Source organism: Pogona vitticeps, chromosome 13 (genome assembly GCF_051106095.1).
Source record: "Pogona vitticeps strain Pit_001003342236 chromosome 13, PviZW2.1, whole genome shotgun sequence".
Lineage (NCBI taxonomy): Eukaryota > Metazoa > Chordata > Lepidosauria > Squamata > Agamidae > Pogona > Pogona vitticeps.
In genome coordinates, this window is record NC_135795.1 from 927,609 (window position 1) to 945,629 (window position 18,021).

The 18,021-nt window shown below is 55.8% G+C and overlaps 1 protein-coding gene across 4 annotated transcripts in view; it reads left to right on the top strand.

Moving 5' to 3' along the window:
* Positions 1-2,844: 2,844 nt before the first annotated feature.
* Positions 2,845-18,021, top strand: part of CASKIN1 (CASK interacting protein 1) — a 63,928-nt gene continuing 48,751 nt past the window's right edge. For 2 of the 4 annotated variants that reach the window (XM_072982350.2, XM_078381426.1), the window contains exon 1: positions 3,332-3,491. In XM_072982350.2, coding sequence (XP_072838451.2) covers positions 3,398-3,491 — 94 coding nt within the window. In that variant the 5' untranslated portion in view covers positions 3,332-3,397. Of the gene's footprint in view, positions 3,492-18,021 lie in introns of all 4 variants that reach the window. The other 2 variants (XM_078381425.1, XM_072982352.2) reach the window with 2 other exon arrangements.

Consider the following 18,021-nt stretch of genomic DNA (forward strand, 5'->3'; position numbering starts at 1 on the left):
GCAGGGGAAGGGACCCTGGGGAATAGGCGGAAGAGGATGATGGCGTGGTGGCTGGGGGGTGGTCAGCAGTACTTCTGTGCTCCCCCTTTGGAAACGGTTGGGCGGAGTGACGGCCCTCTACAGGAGACCACCTGGCCTCCTGCTGGCACGACTCCACCGCACACATCCTGCTTGGTTCCACGCATATGCTTTCGTGCCACACAAGACCTCAACCTCAGCGGCTTCTGCAATGGCATGAGTGGTTTAGGGACAAGTTTGGATAGGATGGAGTGGGTCTACTCTGCTGGATTTTGGGCACTGCTGCTTAATTTTGCCTTTTACAGCTTTTTCCCCCATGGTGCCTGCATGGCAACCTGGAAGATGGAGAGGGGAGGGACGGACTCTGGTTCTGCCAGCCATTCAAAGGTCTTGCTCCTTGACTCTGTGTTGGGGCCTGGATGCAGCAGCGCACATGGGGAGTGACACTCCCCCCCCCCCCGGCCTTTCTAGGAGGGGTCCGTATTGGCCAGCACCACTCAGCTCTCCATAAGCATCTCATCAGCCCTCGGGATGCAGCACCCGCCGACCTTTGGGGCCGCACTGTCCAGAGGGGAGGAGCAGGCTGGACCGTCGTGGTGGTGCTTGGCAAGGCCATGAGAGGGCAAAGGGCCTTGGCAAGGCGGCTGCCATCGCTTGGACTGGGTGGCGCTGGGGCTCCGGTCTGTTGCTTCCGCGGATTCAGCTGGACCTGTTTTTCTTGAAAGGGGATGGGACTGGACAGCCCAGGAGGTGATTCTGGACATGGTGGCCTTTTTGGGGTTCTTTCCCTTCCTTCTGTGCGTCTCGGCTAAGCATCCACCTCGAACGTTATTCCAGAGAAGGGCTGCGTGCAGCCTTACCAGGTCCATGGGCCATATTTTTGCCTCCCCCCCCCACCAAGTCCCCAGATCCTCCCTACATAAAAAGATCTGCTTGTGTGTTTGAGAGGAAGATGGGGGCGGTCATGCCCCCCCCCCCACAAAGCCAGATCCGGTCAGGCTGTCTACATCGCCTGCGGCCCCCACCTTCTCTCAGCTTAGCCATTTTTAGAAACAGGAAACAACTGGGTGATTTCTAAAAGGGCCCAGGACAGCTCCTGGCCGGTGCAATCAGTCTAAAAATTTTACTTATTTATTTATTTAACTCCCGTGGGCAGAATCTAAAGGGCCCACCAGCCAGTCCCTGGCCTTCCCTTTGCCCATCCATGGCCGAGAGTCAAAAGGCAGCGAAAACAAGGGAAAGTGGGCTTTGGAAAACTGGGTCTCCCCTCGATAGCCAGCCCGGTTCCTCCAGGCCCCATGGACCCGTTTCCCCACCCGCCAATTCCACAGGTCTGCTCTCTCTGGGACCAACGCTTTGGACAGGCACACTTGGGTTGGGTCGAGGCCCAGAGAATTATTTATAGCTCAGGATCCGTTCCCACCAGGATGCAGTTGTCACCAGAGCTCTCCCGAAGCCTTGGTTCATCGTTTCCCCTCTGCCCACGCCGCAGTGGGTTCAAATGCCAACACTGACACAAACACAAACACACACACACACACAGGGCCCCTCCGAGCCAAACCCACTGGCAAGATCTGAGGATGGACCTGAGTCTAGATGGCTGGGGCTCTCCTGAAAGAAAAAGCACTCCCCAAAAAGGAAAAAGAAAAGACCCAGGGACTGGGTTATTTCGACAAATGTCTTGGCCTCAGAAGCAAAAAAACCAACAAACCAACTCTGGCTGTGGACCCAGAGGTCGGGAGTTCGATCCCCCCCACTGGGACTCCTGGACAAGGGCTGGACCCCATGATCCAGAGGCTCCCTCTTCCAGCTCGGCTGTTCTAAGGTGATGATGGAGATGAGTTGGGAAGTGTTTCCCACACACACCCCTGTCTTCCTCTCCCCGTCTATGACCAGGAAAGAATAACGGTGCCATTTTGCCCATCACCAAACAGACAAACCAACTCAGCAAGTCTTGACTTTATGGAAGGGCACGGACCGGTCCTCCTCCGAGCCGGACTCCCTGCAGCCCCATCATCCTTTTGCTGATATCCGTTCCTACAGGTTAGGAAGGGCTCCTTAAGGGTTTGAGAGCAGATTAGGCTCGCCTTCATGGGAGGCCCTCAAGCAAAGCTTGCCTCTCCCAAGGAGAGCCATGGGTTGGCTGCCTTGCCCAGGGTTGGGCTGGATGAGCGCTGGGGGTCCCTTCCAGCTGTGCATATCCATGATGTTTCTCTAAGGGAGGTGTGCACAACTGCCGGCTGATGTGCCCAGAAGCATCCTTCCCCTGGCTTGGAGCCGAAAGTCTAACTCCAAGAGGCTTTGGCCCTGCAGGGCTCGGCTGTGGCCCTCTGCACATGCCCAGGGACTAGATTTCTTTTAGCTCAGCAGCTGCTGGGCACAACGGTGGGGGGGGGGGGAAGAGGGATCCCCTCCTGGCCCCTTTCTACCGGTGCTGGCCGTTCCTCCAGTCTTTCCTGGAGGGGCTCTAGGGACCGACGGCCTCCCTCCTTCTGGGACCCCAGCGCACAAGCCAGGGCCGGCCGAGCTCTTTGCACGCGCTCAGGGGACCTCTAGTCCGCGCGCCGGCTAGAGACTCCCAGCTGGCAGCCTCCGCGGGGGTGGGAGCTGGCTGGGGGGTGGTGGGGGTGGTCCTTCCTCCCTGGCCCGCGGGCGCTGCGGGCAGGTGCGGGCCAGGGGTGGGGGGGCTCCCCGGGGGCCGCCGGCGGGAGGCGAGGCCAGGCTGCGGCGGGATCCGCCTCCCCTCCCCTCCCTTCCCTCCCTCCCTCCTTCCGGGGGCGGCGGCGGCGGCCCCACCCGGAGGGCGCGCAGAGGCTCTTGCAGCCCCGGCCATGGCGGGCTGGCTGCCGGCGGCGGCGGCGGGGAAGGAGGAGGCGGAGGAGGCGGAGGCGCCCGCGGGGGGCGCGGGATCGGGGCGCCGGACGGGGCACCAATAGCGGTGCGCCAGAGGAGGAGGAGGAGGAGGCGGCGGCGGCGGAGGCGGCCCCCCACCACCACCGAGGCGAGCCCCCACCGGAGCCCGGGAGCCCAGCCTGCTGCGGCGGCGGCGGCGGCGGCGGTGCTGCTCCTCCTGCGGTCCCCGCCCGCCCGCCGCCCGTCTCCATTGCAGCAGCAGCAGCGGCCAGAAGAGCCTCCATCCTCCATCATCCTCCCTCCCTCCCTCCCTCCTCGGCAGCCCCGGGGCCCGAGGCGAGCCGGCGGGGGCGCGCCCGGGCAGGATGCGCGGGCTCTGAAGTGCGACCCACCGACCGACCTCTCCGGCCGCTCCTCCGCGGTGCCTGCCCCGGGGCGGGGAGGGGGGCCAGGCGAGGCCGGCTCCCCTTCGCCTTCCTCCTCCTCTTCCTCCTCCCGGAGCCCCGCGCCCGCCCGCCGGCCAGCCATGGGCAAAGACCAGGAGCTGATGCAGGCGGTGAAGGCGGAGGATGTCGGCGCGGTGCAGAAGCTGCTGCAGAGGCCCAAGCCGGGCAAAGCCAGTGAGTGACCGCCGGCGTCGGGGGAGGGGGGGGGGAGGCCGGGATGGGCAACCGGCGGGGGGGGGGTTCCTGCTCCGACCTCCCTCCTCCAGGACTGAAATGCTGGGAGTGGGGGGGGGCAGGTCCCAAGGGAGCCCGCTGCGCTTTCGCCCCGGGCGGGCGGCCAAAGGGCAGCGCCGGGGGCTCTTTGCGAGGGCGCGGGGGGGGCGCCAGATGCCGGCGCAGGAAAGCCCCCCCCGCCGCCCCAGGGCTTTGTCAAGGAGGGGAGATCGGGGGCCGCGGGGGCGCGCCTGGCTGCCTTCTCCCTCTCCCCCCCCCCCTTCGCCCGCTCCAGCCCTGCCCAGCCTGGTGGGTCTGGGGGCTCGCCAGGGCGGGCACGGCGTTGGCAGAGAGCCCTCGGGCCAAGGCTGCGCCCCTCGGCTGGGGAGGGGGGTCCCGAGACGGATGGCCCGGAGCGGGAAGGGCAGCGGTGTCCGGCTTGCCTGCTGTGGCGGGCGGGGGGGGGCGGCGGCGGGGCGCTCTGGAGAGGGGGACCCCGGCTGGAAGGAGGGCACCTCGCGTGGCTTGAGCACCGGAGGTGGCCGGGAGGGAGGGTGGCGTTGTCTCCGCCGCCGCCGCCGTCCAGGAAGCGGGGGGCTCCTCTCCTCACCCCCCCTCCGGGGCCGGGCTGGAGACCGCCGTGTGTGGGGCCTCCCCCACCACCACCAGTGGCTTCCCCCCCCGCGCTTTACGGAGGGCGAGGCGGGGGGGGGCAGGGGCCGAGAGGCGCCTGCATCCTGCCCTCCTGCGCCGGGCTGTCTTGAGCCAGAACCTGGGGGGCTGCAGCCTTCCTCCTCCTCCTCCTCCTCCTCCTCCTCCTCCTCCTGTTGGCGGGGATGGTTCGGTGGGCCCCTCCAGACCTGCAGGTGGGCTGGGCTTTAGGGAAGCTCTTTGGCGCTTGGGCGCCTTGATTGCGGGGGGAGGGGGAGGGGGCTGCTACTCTAGGGCCAGCCATACCTGCCAGCCTCTCCTTCCATCGCTTGAGGGATCCCACCTTCCTTCTAGAAGGAAGTATATCCCCACCCCACCCCAATCCTTGGGTGGTGCGGGGAGGGAGAACACGAGGCTTTCCTCTTCAAACTGAACGTGTACAATTGTGTTATTTACACACCATGGTCCGTGTGCCCAGCTTGATATGGGCACTGATGTAGCGGAGCGCAGGCTGAACGGGCCAAAGCTGTGGGATTTTCTGAACAGCAGGGTCTCTGAGCTCCTCTGCCCTCTCACCCTTCTCAGGCATCCTTGTTTTCTTCGAGTTTAATGGGGGTCCTCAGAGCCGCTGGGAGGGAGACGGGTTTTCTCTGGAACAGTAGAGGGTTGCAAGCTGCCCCGGCTGTGATGCAAAGCACATGGGGGTGGTTTAGTCTGGAATGGGCAACGAAGAGCCATTAGCTTTACAAAAGGCCTCTCCTCCTTGGTTCATTTGGATCCATTCAGCCCCCCTACTTGGTTGGACTCTCTTTATGAGATGCGGGTAGGCTGCTTCATGGCTATGGGGACCGTCGTGATCAATATTTTCACTTCCCGGCTTACCACGATGCCACAGGCTCTGGACAATGAGAAATATTAGGGCTGTGGACAGAATAGTCCAGGATGCCTCCTCCCTCTTTTAGAGTGTGCCCCAGGAGTGAACGTTAAAGCCACCAGCGGCACCATGCATTGGGGGGGGGGGGGGAGGAGAAAGAGAATGAGTTGGCTTTCTGCCCCCTGGGCTCTTGCGAGGCAAAGAGGCGCGTACAGTGCAGGAGCTGCCCTGGAGAGAATTTGGGCTTCTGAGAGATGCTCGGTGCCTCTGGCTTTCTTGGCCTTCTCATCCCCGGGAGAGGAGTGTGATTTACCGGTGTGATGCTGTTTGGCTTGGCTGCCTCCCTTTTTCTCTTGATGGAGCTGCTGCCTTCGAAGGGCTGTGTGTGTGTGTGTGTGTGTGTGTGTGTGTCAGGATGGGGAGGAGGCTTCCTCCTTTGGGCTTCCAGGAAGGACTTCCTCTCCCCCCCCACTCTGTTGCACAGAGTCCTGGGTATCAGTTTTGCCTGCCTGCAGGTACACTAGAGGCTGTTAGGGAAATGCCTTTGGATTGAACTGGCCTCGTCTGAGAGCCACACGGAGCTTTTTCGACAGCAGGGCAAACAAGGCTTTGAGCCAAGATGCTGAACTTGGCAAGAACCAAAGGTGCAGGGGGGGGGGCTTGAACTTTCTTCCTTTTGGTACCCTGCTCAAGAAAGGGCCCCCGCCCACCTGCCCCAGTGGCATGCCTCACCTCCAGCTATGCCTTCGGGGCAGGAGACGGGCTCAGTCTCCACTCAGAACGTGGCAGCGTCCACGGTGGGGAAGTTACTTTGCAGACGACAGCTGGACAGTTCTCTGGCAGTCCTGTTCCATGCAACCAACCTCTCCTATCTCTGGGGAGGCTTCCACCTATGAAAACAGCTGGCTTGTGGGCGAGGAGGCGGTTAGTCTGCAGCGGTTCGCTCTGCCCGGCTTGCACGCTGTGTGCGGTTGAGCGTGCAAGGCCTTCGATGGGTCCTTGCCGTGGATGGCTTGTGTAGATGAGATGCAGGGTGGAGGTCACTTCGGAATCACCGCAGTCTGGTCTTGAAGCCTGGGGCCTGGAGGCTTCGCTGGGTGGTACTGCACTCTGCACCTGCCCAGGAGCCATTTCTGCCTCTGCCTTCTTCAGAGTTTCCAAGGCGGAAAGCCAGGGGCCAGAGCGGGGTCAGGCCAGCCCAACCGCTGTTTGGCCCAGGCCAGGAAGCCTAGACTGCAAAAGCAGAGCCGTCTTTACTGAAGTGTCTTGACTGCCATTTCCCAGCCTTCACCGTGTGCAGTGCTTGGGGTGTCGGAGAAGAGGATGGGGCTCTCCTACCTTTAACAGCTGGAGGAGAGAGCCACCATCAGCAGGAAGAGCTGCTCTAACAGGGGGCACCTGGGTTAAGCTCCTGCCTCCACAGCCCTATTAAAGGCACAGGAGCCCGGCGTGTTATTCAATGTGGGCATCCTAGAGGAAGCCATACATGCTGTGTTGTGGGGGGGGGATCGGTTTTGCAAACACATTCAGAGCCGGTGGTGTTCCTGGTGCCCTTCTGGGCTCGGCCGCTCACGGGGGCATCTGCACTACACCGTTTGACGGGACTTTAACTCTGCCGTAAGGGATCCTGGCGTTTGCAGTTTTGGGGTTGTGCACAGGAGGCCTGGGCCTTTTCCTTGCACTCCAGCGGATAATTCGGAGAGGCTCCAACTACAAGTCCCAGAATTCCAAGGGGTGGAGTGGTGATAGAGAAATTAGGCTCAAACAGGTACAGCGGTGTAGTTGCAACCGCTGCATCAGCTTGGAGGGAAAGGAAGACGGGCGCTGGGTGAATCTGCCCTGCCTTGCATTTCTCTGCTGGTGGGCCTGGTGAGTGACTGGTTTCTGTGTGCTTCTGAGCTGGTCCCATACAGGGAGGTTCCAAGATCTTGCTGGTTTCTGACTATAATGGGGGGGGAGGGAAAGCATGTTTTGGGGTATAGCAGTCAGAGTGTTGAGTTGGGGCTCAAGACATCTCAGGACCCACCCCGCCGAGTCTGGAACTCGAGGCGTGACCCAGAGCACAGCTTCCCCTTTCTCTTTTAGCCTGGCCCACTGTGCTGGGGGGTGGTGGTGGTGGTGGGAGAGGCCAGTTTATCTCCTGCTCTGAACTCGCTGGAGGAAAATTAGGATAAGTGTGCCTTTAATAAATTAGTAGAAATTGGCTAGAAAACATTGTGATAAAAGATTCGACATGTGTGTGAGTGTCTGATGTGCTGTAACTGATAGGATATAAATATCTGACTAGGATTGACCATCTTGGTTGTTTGCTTTCTGGAGATGGCATTCTTAAGAATAAAAATTCAGCTGAGCATCTATTCTTCCTTCTTTCTTTCCTGTAACTCTTGATAATTCATATCTGTTGACAATAGATTTCAGCTGGTGCTCCTTCCCACAAGCTGTAATATCAACCGGACCTGCTTTATGGGGCCACTGGATACCATGAACATCCAAAACCTTCTTTAAGCCTGGTCTCAAAAATACATTTTGTGTGTCTGCAGAAGCATATAAAATGCACACAGATGGACCCCTTACCCAGTCCCGCTCCCGTGAATTGCAATGAGCAATAAAATGTGTATTTGTATCCCCCATTTGTTTTACTTTTAAATTGTTTTAAAGCTGTTTTAATTCAGCATTAGTTTTTAAATAACTGAATTATGTCTTAAAATCGTAGCTTACTGTATTTTCAGTTGCACTGATTTTTATTGCATGGCTTGAGCTGTCCTGTGCTAGGGGAGAAAGACAGGGCAGATAAATCAATAAATAGGCAAAATACTGGAAGTGCCCACATGATTTACAACTGAAGGCTTCTTTCCCTTCCCATCAAGAGTACTTCCAGAACCAGAGATGGGGAAGGGGTGGATCTAGAATATTGGTCAAGCAGGCTGTTTTATTCTGGGAATTGTAATCCATAAGGGTTTCCTTTCCTTCTGGAAGAAAAGCCGTTTGGGTGTCAGAGAGGAGAGCAAATGCAAGTGGCTGGGGGTGGGGGAAGAACCCCACCATTCCAGTGTTCTAGGTTTTGGGGAAATGATGTTGTGCTTAGAAACATGGATGTGCTGAGCGAGCAGAGCAGTGAACACCCTTCTCCCCATTCATTCTTCTTGCAGCTATGAGGCGACCCCTTCATTTCCTCCTCTCGGCTCTAATTGGCTTGTAGCATCCTTGATATATGGAGCTGGGGATCGTGGCCTTAAGTGTGCCGTTCTTTTAACCTCTCTCTCTCTCTCTCTCTCTCACACACACACACACACACACACACACAGAGAGGAATTCCAGGAAGGGCATGGAGAGCGCGCATATCGGGTGCCATTGTCAGCAAGCAAAAGAATGGGCCAAAGGTAGATTTAGGATTGACATTGATGGGGTTTGGGGTGGTTCGCAACAGATTGGGCAGGATTTCTGTTTCCCAACGGCCGGCCCTGTCGTTAGACAGAGAGTACGAGGCGCCTCTGGCATCCAACTTGAGATGTCACAGAAGGGGAACAGTTACTATTATTAGGTTTAGAAGAAGTAGCTGTGTTAATCTGTGCTAGCGTATAAAACAGAAACAAAAGGAAACTAAAAGAAAACGAAGATTGTTGTGGCACCTTGAAGACTAGCTGCTATATTTTAATGTGAGCTTTTGTGGACAAGGCCACTTTCCTCAGACCACGAAATCGCACACTGCAATACAGCAGTTAGTCTTTAAACTGCCACAATGTTTTTATCATCTTTATTTATTTGAGTTGTTATTATTTTATTGCCTGGGAGGAAGTCATGCGTGTGTTTTCTGCTTCTAGTGTCCTTCACTGGATTTGGCTACTGTGCGTCTTGATGAAGGGATGGCGGGGGCCACGCGTGCCATTGGCGGCCCCATCGCCGTGGGCCAAACGTGCCAGGACCAGTCCAGGAACAGGCTGCGAGCTAAACCAGCCGCCTCAAATTAAGTTGCTTTTCCACACATACAGATTTTAATGCAAAAATGTGGCTCCGATGTGTGACAAAAATGGAGGGAGGCGCACGCCCCCCCGCCTTGTTTTATTTATCTCCGTGTGAATGTTTGTTGCGTCGGTTTGTTATCAAAGGTGCCAGAAGCCTGGGTGTGGCATCTTGTTTTCGCTTTTCTGATACACAGTGGAAGTAGACTTGTTGAAAATGGGGTCTGGTCTCGGTGCCTCTGTCCTGGGCAGGGGTGGGTGCTCAGAGGAGAGACGGGGAAGGATATCGACAACGTTCTCCTCCCCCCCACCCCGAATACCTGGATGACCATGGTGGCCCCAGGGTGCATCTGTGAGTTCCCCAAAGTGTGGCTTGCAGTCTCTTCCCCCCGCACGCCCCCCAATTCTTAGTTCTTGGGGATGAGGGATGCTCACCTGCCTGAGTCTGGATCATCCTGACCCGGAGAGAGGCACCTTCCTTGCTGGGAAAGGCCAGCGCCTGAGGGCTTTTTATTTTCGGAGGTGGCACCAAAGGGCAGGCTGAAGATTTGTAAAACCACGCATAGGGGCACAGGAGGGCACGCAGCATTTTTCTCTCATTTAACCCAGGCGGGGAAGGGAGAACTTGAGGGCATCCAATTAGCCTGATTGGCAGGAGGGCCTGGCTGTGGACAAACGAAGCACTTATGAACAGAAACAGCCTTAATGAAGGGAGGGCGTGGGCGCGAGGCAGCCCTGGCTGGTGGTGTTGCCGATGGCCTTCGTCTCTCACCTGGGTGGCCTCTGCCACCGAGGTGAAGGGGGCTGGGGAGGCCTGGGTTCCTTTCCCGCTCTCCCAGACTGACCTACCTCACAGGGTTGTTGTAAAACAAAAAAAAGAGGCAACACAATCAGTGTGCTTGCTTCCAAGTCTCTGGAGAAAAAGTTGGATAATAGAGAATAAGTTGTCCATATGTTAACGAGGCGGATTTCCTGTTGCTTCCTTTTCTGTAAAGCCTGTACGGACAGGTGGCTTGAATGGGCCCCAGTTTTGAGTGGGGTGAGGACCGAACGAGGCTTACCTCCATGCCCTCTTCATGTGCTTGCGCCCTCCTGGTGTTGCGTTCTCATTTTAAGCCTGGTTCGTTTGCTTCGTTTTCGTGACTGTCCTGGGTTTGTATTACCTCATTTTGTTGTGACTCTCCCTGCAATGTGTGTAAAAATAGACGAGACCTAAGGTGGAAATAAGAAAGAGGCAATAAACAAAACAAATGTGCTACACGGAAACATAATTAAACATTAGAGTGTTGAGATACGATTGAGTGCAAATTCGACCCTTTTTTCTTTCTTTCTGAAAAAGGAGGCGTGTGACCAGACGGTTAGTGACAAGGTGGCTTGGAAATGCCGTCCTTTCAGGTGTTGTGGGAGTTCCCGTAAGAGCCACACGAGCCGGTGTCTTGACTCTCCCTAGTGGACGGCTCGCTCCCCTTTTGGGGGGGGTCTCCTCCAGAGGCCGGAGCCTGGGCGGGAAGCCCCTGGGCAGAGGCTGCGGCTCAGGCTTCCCCGGAAGGGAAGGAAGCTGGCCCCTCCGTCTCTGAGGATGATGGCAGTGGAGGAGACGGGACCAGGTTGAGAGGCAACGGGCAATGAGAAGGGGGCAGGCGGTGGGTCCCCTCCTGGCACGAATTCCCCAAAATGAACCACAAAGGGGTTTGTCTTTCAGGTGTGGCCGTTCATGATGGTTTGCGGTTCGTGGTTCGTAAACAGCCCCGAACCACGAATCGTCACGAACCACCGATTTGCCGGTTCGTGCCCATCTCGGCTTTCGAAGGATAAAGTTGCCAATTGCCTATCTTTGTCAATCTGCTTCAGGGTGAATTTTGCAACGAGCCGCGACTCTTGGAAGACGACCGTGCCCCCCCCCCCGTCTGCCTGGATGAGGGTCAGCGATGTCCCCGCGTGGGCTTTGTGTTCACTTTGTGGTCAGCCTGGTCGTGACGAACAGGCTGGTGGGCTTCCCACGGGCATCATCTTCTGGGTTGGAGTGCTGGCCTGGGGAGCCCTTTTGGGATGCCTCCAACGTCAGGGTGGCCCCCCTTCTGGGCGGGGGGGGGGTCGCCAGCCATGCCCTTTGCCACAGCTTGGCTGGGAGGTCCCCTCGTCGTGAGTTTTTGCTCCTTGATTCTTCCCTTTTAATTGTCTTAAACCTCCCAACAATCTCTTTAAAGCTTTCCAAAGCAGCTTAGCTATGATCGCGGCAGCAGGGAGAGCGGGCCCTCACGTCTGGTGATTATTTCTTCTTACTTTGTTTGAATGTAAAGCTCTCCTGAAAATATATCTTTCAAGGAGGAGATTTAAAGGGATGTGGGTTTTTTTTGGGTGCTTAAAAAACAACAACACCCAACCCAGAGACTCTCGCTGCTTTGCGTGCAGCTGGAAAAGGAGGCTTAGAGTTCACAGCAAGCCCATTCGCATGTTGGGGGGGGGGGGAGAGATTTGTGTCCAGCCCCCCCCCCCAAAGGCTCTTACTCACCAGACCTGGGGTCTTACTGTGGCCTTAATCAAACAGAAGTGTTTAGACGAAAGAGCCAGCCTTGCCTGGATCTTCTGGTTCTCCTGGAGGAGTCTAGCTTGGTGTCATCCAGATGGAAGGCGAAGATCTGGGGTGGGTGCAGGATGTCTCGCCCCGATGGAATTAGTTTACTCCTTGTATGGGCTTTCAGCTTCCTTCTCTTCTGCGCAGCCTGTTTCCAACCATACCTGTGTTGGTTCCTCGTAACTTTTGAGCGGGCATCAAGTTCCTTCACGGTTCTGTTTCCTGCAGGCTGAAAGTTCAGGAGCGCCAGTGAAATAGACACTCCATGCATGCTCAGAAACTCCCTCTCTCCTGCACAATGGCAGTGCTTTTTCATGGGGGGGGGAGTGGATTGTCTGCCAAACTAGATTCCAGCAGCTGGAGGGGCGTCCTATTACACGGCTGCCTCCCCCCCCTCCTGTGAGGAACAACAGCGAGGTTGTGGGGTGTTTCTTAAAAAGTGGTATGCTGGGCATTTTCTGATTCAGAGTGAATGGGGCTGAGAAGGCTTGGGTTTCCGGCTTTCCCAAACGTGGCTTCTTCCAGATGGGTGAAGCCTACAGCTCCTGTAGGAATGCAGAAGGAGACAGCAGTGGCCAGAAGGCCAGCAAGGCTCGAGACGTTTATGGCGGTGGGTTGGGGGTAAAATAAAAACCTCCATGATGTTCTGAGCATAAACACACCCAAGTTAACTCAAACCGCAGGTCTGGCTGCAGAGCATCTTCTCCCTGGTTGTTTTTGAAGTCTTGCTTCAATGGTTATGATTTGGGAGTTTTTTTGTTTTAAAGACCTTGAGGAGTTGCAGGGGGTGCCTGTGTTTTCAGCTGCTTTCACAGCAGGGTAGAGTTCGGCTAACCACCTCCGGGCATCTTGCTTCCCCTTTCCAGTTTAGGGTCAGATGGAAGCAAAGAGTGTATGTGGCAAACCGAACAGCTGACATCTCTGTGCGGTTCTTCACAAGGGGTCTGGGGTTAGGTTGGGATTTCTCTACCCCTTTTGCACTTTAAATACATTCCCTCTGCCAGTCTCAGTAATACGGAGGCTGGTAAATATGATAAGCATACAGCTCTCTCTTCCTTGGGGATCCTGGTTGATGATCAAGGTGATGCAGTGAAACCCCAGCCATGATCCTCGGTGAAGCCCTTGCTTCCTCTGTGGAAAGCCACGAGTCCGATTCCCGCCAGTGTCTTCTGGTCGGGCTGGGATGAAGGTTTGATCAATTTGTGTCAACCTGGGTGGATGGAAATGGCCTGTTTTATACTACCTACAATGCCTACCGGTGCTTGCCAGCATAGATCATGATGAGGGATGATGAAAAAAAAAAAGGTCTGGAAGGCCACAGTTGCCCCATGGGGTGTGGATGATCCTGAGCAATCTGATGACTTAGAATCCTAGACTAATGGAGTTGAAAGGGGCCTCGAAGGCCATCAAGTCCACCCCCCTGCTCAAGGCAGGAAGCCCAATCAAAGCAGATCAGACAGAGGGTGGTCCAATTTTCTCTTGAAGGCCTCCATAGCGTTGGAGCCCTCATTGCCTCTCAAGGTCCTGGGTTCCTTTGTCGTACTGCTCTAACGGTTAGGAAGTTTTTCCTGATATTCAGCCAAGATCTGGCTCCCTGTTGCTTGAGTTCATTCTTGCATGTCCTGCCTGCTGGGATGGTGGAGAACAGATCCTGCCCCTCTGGTGTAGGACTGCCTTTCAAGTCTTTCAAAACTGCTCTCCTCTCTCCCCTCTGTCTTCATTTGGCTTGGATTTTTTTTAGGGGGGGGAAGTGATCAGCTTTTGGTTTCACTGGGGTGGTGTAATCTGCCCTGGGTTTGATTCAGAACGTTGTAGCCGCTCTCCCGGGTGAGGAATGCTCCTCGCTGAATAAATTCAGCACCTTGGACACCTCCTGCAAAATTCAGGGTGGAGGCAGGAGCAGAACCTGCCTCCCCACGAAACAGAGGCCAACATCCTCAGGGGACAGATCAGGACAATCCCAGACAGTGGCTCCTCCTTCCTCCGATCCATAGTTCAAGGGCAGAGGCTGAGCCTCGGGTTCAACTCCTGGCAGGTCCGAAGGAGATTCCCGCCTTCTGGGATCGCACACGGCCATGTCCGCATGTCGGCAGAGACCCGGAGCAAGAGGGCTGTTTCCTCTCTGACTCAGCTTCACGGGTCTGTTTTGTACGCGGAGTTCTTCTTAGCGTGACTCAATCCATCCGGGCCCTGCCTTCTCTTGCTGGCAGCGCTGAGTGAGTGAGTCTGCATTTCCCTTGGAGCAGGGCTCTGTTTCCAAACCTGTCATCTTCTCTCTTTGCTAGGGAGGAAGGAGGCCTTCCCCCACCACTCTTGCGGCTGTCAGTTAATTCTAGGTTCCCTGATTTCCGTTGGATCCCTTTAATAACTTCCTCCCCAGCAGCCGTGGGAAGCCTCTGGAGAAGGAGCAGGATCTCTCTCTCTCTCTCTCTCTCTCTCTCTGTGTGTGTGTGTGTGCGTGTGAAGCTTGTACCTTGCAGGCAAAGAGGGGGTCTGGCAATACTGGGGTCCTCCAGCTTCTGCCAAGAAGATGCTGATGGTAATTCCCATGCATACGACCAACATATAGACTATTGGTGTATATGTCAGTCTCTCTAATTTATTAGACTGCTGTATGAAAAACCCTCCATGCTAAGCGCCTTCTGTATTTGGAGGGACTAAAACTTATTTTTCCGATGTATTCATTCATTTTGAATATTTTTACCCTGCCTAAGAAGGGACCCGAGGCAGCTTACATCATTAAAACACAATATTAAAGCGAAAAAAAACTGTAAATAATTCAAATATTTAAAATCATTTGTTTATTATTATTTAATTAAATTATTTATACACCCGCTGTCCTCCCATAGGGGACCCAAGGCGGCTCACCAACAGAAAAGAAAACTAGAAGCATGATATAAATGTCACATTAAAAAATAGTTAGGCATACATTAAGATTTTTTTAAAAAAACCCAGTTAAATAAGCACTATATGAAGACTGTGAGGTAACAGCATTACCAAAACACATTTGAAAGGAACAAACAGGCAAACCGTCCCTCAGTCACTGAGGAAAAGCCTGCCTAAAGAGAAAGGTCTCTGCCTGCTTGCAGGAGGACAGCCCTGGTCCCAGAGGGAGGGGGACCCCAGACGCATTTCACTCAACCCAAAAGGGGATCTAGTACATCACTGGGTTCAGGGTTTATTTGTTATTTGTTTTTTAACAAGGTTGCCTAAAGTCTGGGTCTGGGGGAAGGTGTCTCATGGACCGTTATTGGGCTCTCATTCTGCTCGGCCGTGGGTGGAGCTTGTGCAGAAGGAAGGAAGGAAGGCTCAGGAGTTCTGGTGCTAGGGCACAGCCCCTTGCCAAGGTCCCGGAGGGAAGAGGGATCCCAGTGTGTGTTCCCACCAGCTCGTTCCCCCTCATTGCCCCCACCCAGCTCTGGCAGAAGACGGGAGTGGGTTGGGAACGAAGATCCGGCAGGTTAAGGCCCCCCTGAAAACAAGAACCTGAGGTCCACCACCTCCTCCCCCATGGCTGGTCCTGAGTTGTTTTTTCTTTGTCCTTGGGTGAAATGACTAAGTTCGCTCCCTGGGATCTCTTGATCCAAGAAGGGTGCCATGGGGTTGGGAGAGGCAGAGGACGGGTGGGTGTTTTGGCGCTTGGCAGGTGGACCCCCAGTTCCGCCTGGTCAGGGTGCCAAAATGGCACAAAGCTTGCAGGCTTGGCTTTGCCCAGGGCGGGTCAGTGACATAATGGAGGCGGGGGGGGGCTCCCCTGTTTGATAAAGGAGGACGAAGGAGACCCCCCAGGATGGGGGGGGAGAGGGAAAGAGAGGGGGAGGGAAGGGAGAGGCCATGTGCCCATCAGAAATGGGGATATCAGGCCAGTGGGATCCGTCCTCTGCAAGAGCCCAAGTTCTAGCTCGTAAAGGTTCCTCTCCTTCTTGGCGCCATTGCTTCCTCTTGGACAAACTGCGTTGCTCCCCCAGGCTTCCTGCCGCTGACATAATTCGATGGGACGCTAACGAGCCTCTCCGGATCAGGAACGGGGAGCGGCGCCTCTCCCTCGTGTGCCTCGTGCGCAGAACCCCGAGCGGCATGGCCTTTATTAAAGCCCTCCTCCAGAGTAGGGGGACGTTATGGGCATGGCTGGGCAGGATCCGGCCAAGGGTCGGCTGGAGCAGCAGGCGCCAGATGTCTGGGGGAGAAAGTGGTGTGCAGAGGACGGGGGGGGGGAAACCTTGAGGGATCTTGGTCCTCAGCATCTGATACTCTAAGATAGACTGCTGCGGCATGTGGAACTTTCATAGATCTTGTGGCTCACCGCTTGCATCACCCACCTAGCTCTCCATCTGACCTGCCTTTTCACACCTTGGCTTTCTTGATGTGGTTCCCATTCAGATTGCTGACTGGGGCTGCTTACAGGGAACACAGAACCCTCCCTCTCGCAGCCGCTCCACTGGCAGACGATCTGTTTCTGGGGACAATTCAAAGTGGTGGTTTTAACCTTAAAAAGCCCTAAACAGCCTAGGTCCATGCTGTCTCAAAAACCATGTCTCCCCTTATGAGCCGGCTTGGGTGTTAAAATCCTCGGGGAGGCCTTCCTCTCCATCCCACCACCTTTCCTCGTGCGTTTGATGGGAACACAGAACAGGGCCTTCTCTGTTGCTGCTCCCAGCCTCTGGAACTCCCTCCCACTGGAGGCCAGCCTGGCCCCCTCTTCACTGTCCTTCCGCCATCAGGCAAAGACCTTTCTCCTCAGGCAGGCTTTCCTCTAAATGACTGGCTGCCGGAGTGTGACTTTTAGGCAGTTTGTCGTACCGTACTGCTTAGAATGTGTTTTGTTTGACCCTTTTCAGTATTTGTGTTTATCTTCGGTGTTGTCTTTTAAAAAGTGAAAGCCTCTTTAGATTCTTTTTAAGGAGAAAGGCAGGGCAAACAGGTTTTAAATAAATAAAACAATTAATTTGGGCAGGAGGCGGCCGGGTGGGATTCTGGCCTGCGCCACGTCCATTAGTGCCTGTGTTTCCACCGCTCCCCCGCGCAAGACAATGAAACGTAGACTGGTGGCCATTGGCGTCGCCAAGAAGGGAGCAGCCAGAAGGGACAGGATGGGGGCCAGTGGGGGCATTTGACGTGTGGATCTGGCTAGACACCTCCCTGTCTGATAAATCCTCTATTTTGTGCAAAAAAAACCCACCACATACAACCCTAACCACCCCACAAGACTTTGCTCTGGATTCTTTAGTTCTGTTCTCTGTTGATGGAGCTGAAGGGGCTTCACTCAGCCCTGCAGGGTGGGCCGGTTTTGGGTAACTCTGCATCTTTAGATCCACAGGGATTGTTTTCGCAGGAGGTGCTTGGGCATCTTTCCAGCCTTTGGTAAGGGAGCTGTGGCGCACCTTCACGTGGAAGATGTTCCGCTTTCTCTCCTGCCCTGGCAGCGCTTATGGGCGACACCCGAGGGACTGTGAAGTCTTTGTTGCTTGTGAAAACATCCGTGGGAGCGCTCGTCCGCTGCGAGGGTTTGCAAGGACCTCTCTGGGGGTCTGGGGCTCCAGAGGTCTTGGAAAAGCAGCCAAGCCAAGGGCCAGAGATCAGAGCTTCACAGACCCGAAGCAAGGGTGCTGAGCGACAGAAAGTCCTCCAGACAGTGTGGACAAACGGAAGTCGGTGTGGGCCTGGAGGTTGTCGGGTTTTGATGGATTTCTCTTCCTTTCCAAAGTCTGGCCCGTCCTGGGATTCGGTACTACTTTGGGGAGAAGAGGAGACTAGATCCAGCTACTGACTTGGTCCTGCTCTCCGCTCTCAGGCGGCCATCCCCCGGGGAATGGCTCCTTGTTGCTAAGCAACCTAGGCTTCCTTTCCCTTTCTTTCCTAGATCCACCTTGCACAATCACAGCAGAGAGACAGCCCCGGCTCCCTGCTGGGGACCCTTTGGAGTTGAGGTTTGATGGCGAGTTTGTTTGAATCCCCCTTGTAATTCGGGGCAGTGCGCTTGAGCGCTCTAGCAGAGAACTCCAGCGCCCCTGGAGCTGTGGCCGGTTGAAGTGGACCGCATATCGGTCTACTTGGGTGGGGTAGGCCTCACGGATAAGTGCCAGCGCTAAGGCAGGGCAGGGAGAGAGGCCGTGGGGCTGTGCCTCTGTCCAGGGAGATACACGTGGCTTTCTGTTCTTCGTTTGCATTCACCGTCACCCAGGCCATGGTGAAATCCTGGCTCCTGCATCTCTCCAACCACCAGGAGTGACTTGGATCACGAGATCTGGGTGGAAAGATGGTTGTTTCAGGACCCACCGGAGGGCAGGGCAGTGGCATTTATTCTGCAGAGTCCTGGCAGGTCTCCTCCTGAGGGATGGTGCAAAACGCAGCCTGTCCCTCCTTGGGAGATTGACAGAGGTCTGCCGGGATGAGGGCGAGGAGGGGCTTCCTAAGCCCTTTTCCAAACCTGTG